We start from the raw sequence: 10,718 nt of genomic DNA, 5'->3' as shown, positions 1-10,718 counted from the left end.
GTGAAGGTAAGTGAACTTTCACAAAACCAGCACTGTAATAAATCTGGGACTCAATCCGTCCTCAGCCTCATCAACCCCACAGCCTGGGTAAGACCAGCACCAGCCACCCACTCCCGCCCCCCCACTCCTACATGACAATGGTACCAGCCGTTGCCCTGGAAACGGGCCTTTCATGAGCTGTGTGATAAAAAAGACGTATTCCCGTCTCCTCCCGTCTCTCCCGTCTCTCCCGTCTCCTCCCGTCTCACTTTGCACTTCAGGAACCTGCAGATAAGCTTCAACACTTTCCTCAGTGAATACCAGGGACGTCGGGGGGCAACAGAAAGAGACACATCCTGAATGTAGAGATTCATCAGATCTAAACCTGAATCATCTGCTGGAGGAGAACAGACTGGAACTGAGGGGGGGGGCACAGAGAAAAGACAGCTACACAGAGAAATAAATGTTGTTCTCATGTCTTTGTAACATGTCTGAAGAACCAACGTCTTGTTTTGACCCAAATAAAAATCCAGAAATGATAATTTATAGATTATATATAAATATATCGATATAAGATTATTATTATTTCAGCTGCGATCAAATTGTTTCTTCAACCAAAGAGGTTCAGCCTCGGCCTCATGTTCGGCTTCAGGTTGATGTTTATACTTATGAACAGATCTCCACAGAACTCAGTGGAAGGATGATTGAGACACTTTCTTTAAAATATAGAGAATAAATAATGAATCTCGATTTTTTTAAATTGAGACATATTTACAAGCTGATATCTATGAGTGTGTGATTTAATTGAGTTTAAATTAAGGGACCAAGGTATAAAGAGCAATGTTCTTGTAGTGGCATCGTTTTCTTCATAAGATTATGTCAGTGATGAATAAACACTAAAAGGAAAGACTATTCGTTCATTATTCAGTGTTATAGAAAGTATGAAAGCATTAAATATGGGAGCAGGACGTCAGGCTGGCTCCGCTCTGGGTGTCGGTGTTTAGAACTTTCAGTTTGCAGCGTCTCTGGGTTGGAGCGAGCGGGGGGGTCAGTTTCAGCCGAGGCTCCTCTTACCTGCAGCCGTCAGCAGGGCCCGGGGATAATACCTGCCTCGGGTTACCACGGCCTCTCATCTAACCAGCCGGCCACATTATGAGTGTGAGCCCATGCCATCCAGCTGGAGAGCCGAGTCCAGGGGGGGCCGCAGGGAGCCCAGGCTGGGGGGGGCAGGAAGGGAAAATGCCAGCTCTCCTGTCCAGGAAACAGCACCAGGTCCGGGCACGAGGATCCTGTGCTTCCAGCAGAGTGTTGGGTGTCCATCATACAAAGGTGTAGCGTTACAGCACTTTACCCATGGCCTTCGTCTCTTCACCATCATTACCTCATCAGCGACTCGCTGACGGACAACCCGGCGGTTCACAGTCCTGGGGGGGGGGGGGGGCGCTTCTTCTATGTATTTGCATTTGATTACCGTGGCTATTCATCTGAGCCTCTGAGCTCAGCCACCTTGCTAATCTGCAGCAGACAGACGTGATATATGGGGCCGTGGGACACTTGTCCCTGTTAGACCCCACACCGACCCAATGAGGGACCACAGATCCCAACACCGCGGAGAACAAGAGTCTGACTGGGCACAGACAAAGACCTGAAAGGGAAACCACCACCCCCTGCGACTGGTCCCCATCCTGATCACAGCCAGAGATGAGCAGGGAGAGTCAACGTAAATCTCACAGTTAAAGAAGAAAACAAGTCTGCTCGGTCAACCTTCACGTGAACCTTGGCAGGTTCCAGAAACCAGTTCACAAACCAGAGCCACAGATAGAAGTTTACTGGGAGACAACGAGACTCGAAGAAAACACAACTAAATCTGTGTCTTTACTTTTTCAAGATGCAGGAGGAGATTCTATAAACTTAGACTGAAATACAACTAATGTTGTGATACTGTATTTCCTTTTTTCAACTCACTAACTGACTAGTTAATTAACCAACTAACCAACTAACTAACTAACTAAGATACGGACTAACTAACCAGCTAACTAACTGACTGGCTAACTAACTAACTAGCTAACGATGGAGTAAGTTAGAAACGTGATTAGAATATATCCTCTTGGTACCATGAATATCTGAAGCAAATTTCAGGACAATCCAGCTGACAGTCAGGTGGTTCATCCTCTGGGGAACATGAACAAACAACACCAATGACAAATGAAATCAATGAAAATATGTTCAACTCACCAACGTCTCATCTCTGCAGCCATGATGAAGAAATGCAACATTTAGACAAAAATGCAGTAATGCTTTTTTTATTGTCAAAGAAAAGTGGAAAATGAAATAAAAACAGTAAAAGTCAAAGAAAAGGTTCAGTGTCTCCGACTTCACACAATCAGTCATGAGGTAAGATGCATTTATTGTGGTTTATAAATGTTATTTGATCGAGAAGAGCTAATCAACCAAACAGAAACTGGTCTCAAGTCAAGACTTGTTTCAAAATGGAGTCACATGAAACACGTCCAAGATGCATCAGGGCTTTTATTGTTGGGATTTACTGACCACGCTCGACCTCCTCACACACACCAGTACAAAACACACACACTTCCTGCTCCTAATAAAAAACACAGGCTCTTAACGCTGCCGCCCGGTCGCGTCCCAACTGTGGTTCTTGGCACCGAGAAGGTCAGGTATTCATTCACCAGCATTTGAACCTCCTAATGGGTCTTCGTTAAAGAAGTTCGCCTGAAGCCGTTTTGAGTCCATTTGAACTGTGAAGACGTGAAGCTCAGGTGTTTCCTCGACTATTTAAATCTACTGTTCTGATGGAAAGTCAAAGAAAGTCAAAGAAAGTAGTTTCTTCACTTCTACAGGAAAGTTCTCCGTCCGATATGAAACTAAACTAAATGATCTGCTTCATTTCCTCTTGAACAAAACGTGTATCCTGCAAAACTAGTGTTAATCTACTGGTCCCTATTTATTTAGAAAATGTCTACAGAGAATAGTTAGTACCAGAAAACCCCACACACAAAATAGACCTAGAGCTAATAGAGTAAATCACTTCTACACCAAACCTTATTTGGCAAATATCTCCTGATTCCTCCGGGTGTTTTACTGAACCTCCGTGAATCTCTGCTGATAAAAGCTTCTGGTGAAACTCACTGAGTGAATCTTAGAATGAAAAGAGCTGTGATCTCCATTCTGATCTCTCTGCTTCCTGTTTACTGCTCGAGTCGAGTCCGACAACAACACAACTCGATTTCATGACGTCTACACAGAGTTCAACCATCTCAAGTTCATGACAGAACTCTGTGTTGAAATCTCACGATTCAAATGGATCGACCCGATCGGCCGACTCAAAGTTTGTCTGATCAAATGTTTGGTGAAATCTGACGTGTGAGTTTGTGCGTTGACGACATTTAAGTGAAAGCAGCTGAAAGAGTCAAACCGGAGGACGACGTAATGTTCGTAGAGCGTCGGCAGAAAACGAAGAACCGAAAAAAACTGTTTGTCACAAAGTGAATTCAGATACAAACAGTGTTTTGCTCCAATTGACTGAGAATCACAAATTTAGGGTTTGATTTGTTGAGTTTGTGCGTCTGTAGTTTTTTACTGAACAGGAGATGTCCTGGATTTCTCTGACTTGGAATTCAAAGACATGAGCATAATTTTGTACACACTCTGCTTCTCATAGTTATGGTTTAAAGGATGTTACATGAATTATGATTATTACAAATTAATAATATTATTAGCGACGTGTCCGCTGAGGATAACCACAGATTTTCAGTCAGGACGTCTCCATGTCCTCACATGGGGACGTCCAGCGAGCTAACAGGCTTGTCAAGTGACTTTGTTATTCGTGAGAATGTTCGTATTATACAAACTGGAACCAGATTTCAAAACGTTCCCTTAATGAAATTTGTGTTTTCAGTTCTATGAGAAAGTTATTTATTATTGTTTCTTCAGCTGGTCACATGACATCACACACTTTCTCTCTGGGCCACGAACCTGTAGACAAATGTAAAACCTTCAAGTTGAAATGCATAAGAGCAATAACGATGAATAGTTGAATCGTATTGTTGTAATAATTCGACTTCGAGCTTTTTAATCACGTCTCTTTGGGGGAAATGCTTTGTTACTGTGTTGTAGTACCTCAGTTGGCCACAGGGTAGAATTGGCAGTGACGCTGAGTTGCGGCGCTGCGTTAGTGTTACGTGCACGATGCTAATAGACAGTTAGCAAACTTGTTAGCTCGCAGAGTTTTCCTCTCACGCATTATTGAAATAACTGATGTAAAATCCTGAGAGTAAAATGAAGCCAGCAGGGGGCGCACTTCACGGATTCATTTCATTTGAGAACCAGTTTCTGTTCGTCTGAAGTCATTTCCTGGTTCATAAAAAGTGATTTCCCACAGTTTTGTTTTCCCCGTGTTGATGCTGCGGCACATTGTGGCGTCTGGTTGATTGAATCAGCATCAAAACTTGAATCTAAAAATACGTTTAACGTGACAAAGGCAACATGAGCTTCATGAGCGTAAAAAAATCGTCTCTTATTCCACAAAAGCAGAGCAAAGGGTCTTTAGAGTGAAAGCAGCTATTCCTCAAAGGAGGGCGTCAATCCGGCTGCTGGGGTCCAACGAGTCCCCGAGGTCAAACAGCTGGTCCAGGTTGACGCTGGAGCTACACAGGAAGTCACTGCGGCTCTGATCCTCTTCTTCGGGCCAGGGGTTCTCCAGGAAGGCCGCGGCGAGGAAGGTCTCCTCCTCGAAGTCGTTCCTCCTCTGGGTCTCCCCCAGCACGTGGACGTCGGCTGTCCCTGCCGGGGGGGCACTGACCGGGGAGATGTGGGTCCCTCGCACAGTCAAGTCCTCCTCTTTCATGATGGGGCTCAGATGTTCTCCTCCGTCCAAACTCAGCTCCCCATTGAGGGCGGAGTCCAGCAGGGCGTCCCAGTCGAAGTCCCCCTTCAGAGGTCCGATCTCCTTCTGTTCGTCCATGGAGAGCAGGGGGGAGCTGGAGCGCCGGAGGACTTTGGTTCCACCGCTTCTGGAACCCATTGACTGTCTCCTCTTGGCCCCACCTCTGCCTCTGACCACCGGCCAGGAGCCCAGCATGGTGCCCTCAGCCAGATGCGGGTCCCAGTTCTGGTCAGCTCCAGTTTCCTCTTCAAACTCCCGGAGGAGGCGCTGCGACTCTGGGTTGATGCCCAGACCTGCGGCGCCTCTGGACGGGGGCTGGAGCTCGACCCGGAGCCGGCTCTGGAACGCTGGGTTGATCTGGACCGGGGGCATCCGTCTCTTCTTGTAGGCGCCGCTCAGGAGGCGCTCGGCGTACTGGGGGTCGATCTTCCAGAACCCCCCCTTCCCCGGCTCGTCCTTCTGCCGCGGCACCTTGATGAAGCACTTGTTGAGGGACAGGTTGTGACGGATGGAGTTCTGAGAATAGATTCAGAAAACAAATTACTTAAGAGTCACTTCTAAATTCAACCTTAAGCTGCTCTCAGACATGAACTGAACCCAGAGGCCCCGGACTCTCTGAGGACTTTCTCCAGCTGGACCCCTGGTACAGAAGGTCCAGCTGAGCCGATAGGAGAACACAGAACCGTGATGCAAATAACAACGTGAAATCAAAGATCTCAGGATGTAAAGAGGAGCCACACATGTAGAAAACACCGATGAAGATGTCCAGAGAGTTTATGGAGACACTTCATGTGAAACACAAACTCCGGTCTCAAGTCTGAGTCTCATCCAACCCTGAAATTTGATCAGTTTCCAAATCGTCAAACTTTAACTCTAAACTTATAATAATTCTCTTGAAACAAGGTCGGCAGCCACCACATTAATCCCCCCCCCCCCACCCCCACCCCCTTCAGTGAGGTCTGAATAGAGCAGTGACCTCATGACCCCTGTTAAATATTATCTGCCCCATGTACAGCTTTAAAATAACAAAACGCTCTGAACTGTCTGAGGCCGGTGCTGAAACACAGAGAGCAGTTCATCAATCATTCATCTGGCAAAATTAAACTTTTCTGGAAAATTCCTGAACCTTCCGCGAGGAATCTGCTGCCCCCCCCCCCCCCCATCACCTCTTCCTGCTCAAGCAGAAAAACCAGCCAGCGACTGGGAACCAGTAATGTTTATAACCCATGTTAGTTGTATGGAGGTAAATGTGAGTTAAGTGTTTGTGGCTTCACTTTTAATCCCACTCAACAGGTGAGTGATACTTCACAGTGCAGCAGCACACATCGCACAACTTTGTGTTCCTCTGAGATGGATTTATTCAATATGACTTTAATTAAAAACATCCCCCAGCTGAGATGTGACCTCAGAAAACTGAAACCTGCAGTGAAGACAAAGACGTTTACACACAATGGAGACGACACGTCCTCAAAGAGGCTGAGGTGTGTGTCTCTGCAGTGAGGGAGTGAGTGTGTGTGTGTGTGTGTGTGTGTGAGAGAGTGAGTGAGTGTGTGTGTGTGTCTGTGTGTGTGTGTGTGTGAGAGAGTGAGTGAGTATGTGTGTGTGTCTGTGTGAGAGAGAGTGAGTGAGTGTGTGTGTGTCTTTGTGTGTGTCTGTGTGTGTGTGTGAGAGAGTGAGTGAGTGTGTGTGTGTCTCTGTGTGTGTCTGTGTGTGTGTGTGTGTCTCTGTGTGTCTCTGTGTGTCTCCGTGTCTCTGTGTGTTGTCCCTGTGTGTCTCTGTGTGTCACTATGTGTCCCCGTGTGTCTCTATGTGTCTCTGTGTGTCACTATGTGTCTCTGTGTGTCTCTGTGTGTCTCTGTGTGTCTCCGTGTCTCTGTGTGTTGTCCCTGTGTGTCTCTGTGTGTCTCTGTGTGTCTGTGTGTTGTCCCTACCTGCCAGGTGGGGTCCGCGTGTCGGTAGTAGCAGAAGTTGTCGGTGATCCACTGGTAGATGCAGGACAGGGTGATCTTGCTCTTCTTGCTCGCCTGCATGGCCATGCAGATGAGGGTCGCGTAGGAGTACGGAGGCTTGATGTGCGCGTCGCTCTTGTAGTCCACCTCGTCCGGACAGTGTCCGTGCGCCACGATCCCGGGGAGGAGCGACCTCCTGCTGTGCGCCGCCGCCGTGGGCCTGCCCGGGGTCAGGGGCGTCCCGAGGGAAGCGGGGTCCCCGGCCAGAGGGGAGGACGGGGGCGTCGGCCCCCGGCGGCGGGGGTCCGAACAGGCCGGTCTGGTGGTGGCTCTGCTGCGGGACGCTGGCTCCGAGGATGGAGAACTCCTGCAGCCACTGGAGGCTGGTCAGGCTGTCGTCCAGGCACAAGGAGCCGCTGGTGGAGTCCCGCTCCTCCGCCTGAGCAGCGGCGGTGACCACCTCCTCCTCCAGCCCCACGGAGCCCTCCGGCCAGGGGTCAGCACAGCTCAGGGACAGCATGTCCAGCACCTCCCTCCTCTGTGGCACCCAGCTCCTGCTCCTGCACCTGCTCCTCCTGCTGCTGCTCCTGCACCTGCTCCTCCTGCTGCTGCTCCTGCTCCCCCTCCTCCTCCTCCTGACGGGAGGATATTCAGCAGCTTCTGCAAAGTGCGAACAAGACAATGATGAAATTTAAAAACAGTCTGAGTGAAACATGCTGTGGAGTCTCAGTGTTCGTCTGTCACCTGAGGAGCATGAGGAACATGAGGAGCATGAGGAACATGAGGAGCATGAGGAGCATGAGGAACATGAGGAACATGAGGAACATGAGGAACATGAAGAACATGAGGAGCATGAGGAACATGAGGAACATGGAACTTGTGGAACTTTCTGGAACCTGAAGTGAGACAGGGAACTCAGCACTCAGGTGTTTCAAACTCGTGATATCATTGAAATATACAAATATTAACATGATTTTTATTCTAATGTCTGTTGAGTTATTCATTTCAAAAAGTTTTTTTTAAAAGATCTTATTATTCTTATTACTATTCTTACTCACTTTAAAATATATAAAGTCATAAACTCGTCGTATTATTATTATTATTATTATTATTAACAGTTTATATTTTATTGTAGAATTATTATTTATCCGTTAGTGAATTTAAAGTTGACTCGGATGTTTCAAGTCTTCATTCCAACAGTGTACAGGTCCGTGTGTGTCCGTGTCCGTGTCCGTGTGTGTGTGTGTCCGTGTGTGTGTAACTTTATGAACTGATAATATTCTCACTCACCTTGTGTCAGATGTTTTAATCCCAAACCAGCAGTTTATCAGTTTATTGATCTGATCCAGTTTCATCTGTTTCTCACTTTGTGATCGACAGATGGAGAAAAGGAGAAAAGTCCAGTGCTCCTCTGCTCCTCTTCTTCTTCTTGTTCTTCACCTCCTCCTCTTCCTCTCTTCCTCTCTTCCTCTGCTCCTCTTCCTCTTCTTCTTCTTCTTTTTCACCTCCTCTTCCTCTTCTTCTTCTTCTTCACCTCCTCTTCCTCTGCTCCTCTTCCTCTCCTCCTGTGCGCAGCAGTGGGTTTCTGGTTTAATACCTGTCTGCAGGAGGTTTGTCCAGGAACCATAGAAACGGTGCCCCCCCCTCCTCCCTGTAAACAGCGTCCTGCTCCTCCATTGGTCCGCTGGTTTCTATAGCGCTTCTTTAATCACCCTGCAGTCCCGGTGCCGCCGCTGCAGGTTCTCAAGCCGCGGCCCGCGGACCCGCCGCAGGGCGGAGAGGATCCTCTGGAGTACATGTGACAGAGGATAGTACATGTAATACAGATGATCCTCTGGGGTACATGTACTAATCCAGAGGATCCTCTGAAGTACATGTACTACAGGAATGTACTTTAGGTACTTTGTGCTCTACTGCAACATTTTGGTTTGACGTCTGTTTTTAAATCATCAAATAACAGATTGAAACCAAACCGATCAGAAACATCAGTGATTAAGAACTTCCTGAACTCACAGAAACATTTATTTAACGTCTTCTTTGACTTTTTAAAGTTCGGTCCATGTCCCATCTGCTCACATGGAGCCGGCGGTCGGATCCTCCGGAGGCTGAAGACCGAGACCCAGCGGAGCGACCAGACTCATTTTCAAACCTCAAATGTGGCAGATAAACGCGTCTTTGCCTCTTTCCTGGTCCAACATATCCCAGAATCCATTGCAGTTTGGAAAGAGGTGTGACTCTTGAGCATCAGGCCTCAACCGGACAGTCGATGGTCAACATGATAGAATCCACTTCACGTCCGCTGCTAGGTAACCGCAGGACGCCATCACGGAAACCGTCTGTTGACTTCGGTCGGTTCTTCACGGTCTGCACAGCGAATGGGGGGGGGGGGGGGGGGGGGCTCTGTGTCCTCCCAAGGACTCCATCTCTGAACCGAGACACAACTTTGGCTTCACACAGCCGTCACGTCGTCCATCTTTATCTACAGTGTGTGTGTGACACTTTGAAGGGACTGGACCCAGAGCTGGCTGTGATGATACCTTCACCAGAGAGTTGAGGGACATCAGGACTTTGTTTCAGTTTCAGGACTTTTCCTGATTCTCTGATAGATTCTGTCCTTATTCTTCATTTGGATGAAAACAGAGATCAACACAGTTCTGGCAGCGTCATCAGGGACAGAGTGAGAGTTGGACTCAGTGTTTGGACTGTGTGTGTGTGTGTGTGTGTGTGAGTGTGTAAGTGTGTGTGAGTGTGTTGGGGGGGGGTGAAGGAATGTAGTTTTTGTCCATACGACAGAAAAGGGAGAAACAGGCGAAACAAAAAGCTCTGGCCCCTCGCACGTTGTGTTAGTGTGGCTGAGTGGTTTCCTGAGGCCCCTCACAAAGAAACTGTAAAGCAATAAAACGTCTCCTCGCGTTGGACGAGAAGCTGCTGACGACGCGTCCTCTCCTCTGCTCACAACCTGCTGCAGATTGTCTTTGTGAAGACATGTGTCTGTCCCACCACTCTTTTGTTGACCTTGACCTTTGACCTTTGACTGATCGGCTTCAAAAGTTAATAATGGGAAGATTAAAGCTGTGTGAAAATCTGTGTGTGTTTTGTAGAAACGCAGTTTGTTGCGTTCAGGTTGACACTTTGTCGTGTGATTCAGAGGAGACTCGTGCTTTATTGCTCCTTGTGAAATAATAAAATATCTGCGCTGCTTTAGAGGACAAAGCTAATTTTCTGTTTAGAGTTCTTTTATTTCTTTGTTTTCAGTGTAGTAAAAAATTTGTCCTACAAATGATCCTGTACAAGTACTTCAAAATCATATAATACACAACTTGAGTAAACACACTTTACTACAATCAACTAGAATCAGAACAGATAGAAGAGCAGCTCCCGATCATCTCACATCGTTCACACCTCCGACAGAGGTCAGAGGTCAGAGGTCAGAGAGGGAGCAGCCAACCACAGTGACCCACAGAGCGGCAGGATCAGCGAGGGCCGGATCCGTCTCCAGACCCCGAGGGATTAAAGACCTAAAGACTTAGACACGGCTTCTGCTGGTAGACTTGACTGACAGGACACAGACACACACAGACACACACACAGTCAGATAATAAGCAGTTTATTAAATAAAGATTATTTTGGTTAACTCAACTAAAGAGACAAAATGAGGATAGACCTCATATTGTTTTTTATAAATGTAGGATTAGCTGATCCATAAGAAGTCATGATGGGGAAGAGTGAGTGAGTGTGTGGTGTTGTGTTGTTCTGTTGTCGATGTCGACAATGATGTCTCTCTGATGATTTGTGTTGTTATCAGTAAGATGATGATCCCTTATTGTCCTGCAAGTCCATGTTCTTTATATTTTATGTTCTATGTTCTATGTTCTCCGCTGTAA

The 10,718-nt window shown here is 47.2% G+C and overlaps 1 protein-coding gene across 1 annotated transcript; it reads right to left on the bottom strand.

Annotated features, from left to right (window-relative positions):
• Window positions 1–2,370: 2,370 nt before the first annotated feature.
• Window positions 2,371–7,354, bottom strand: foxj1a (forkhead box J1a). The gene is given in 3 exon segments (XM_053442574.1): window positions 2,371–5,401; window positions 6,817–7,113; window positions 7,115–7,354. Coding segments are annotated over 3 exon segments (1,371 nt in total). The 3' UTR covers window positions 2,371–4,567.
• Window positions 7,355–10,718: the final 3,364 nt, after the last annotated feature.

This window comes from Pleuronectes platessa, chromosome 16 (genome assembly GCF_947347685.1).
Source record: "Pleuronectes platessa chromosome 16, fPlePla1.1, whole genome shotgun sequence".
Taxonomy (NCBI): domain Eukaryota; kingdom Metazoa; phylum Chordata; class Actinopteri; order Pleuronectiformes; family Pleuronectidae; genus Pleuronectes; species Pleuronectes platessa.
The sequence above is the reverse complement of the archived record's forward strand: the minus strand, read 5'-3'. Positions and strand labels throughout refer to the sequence as shown.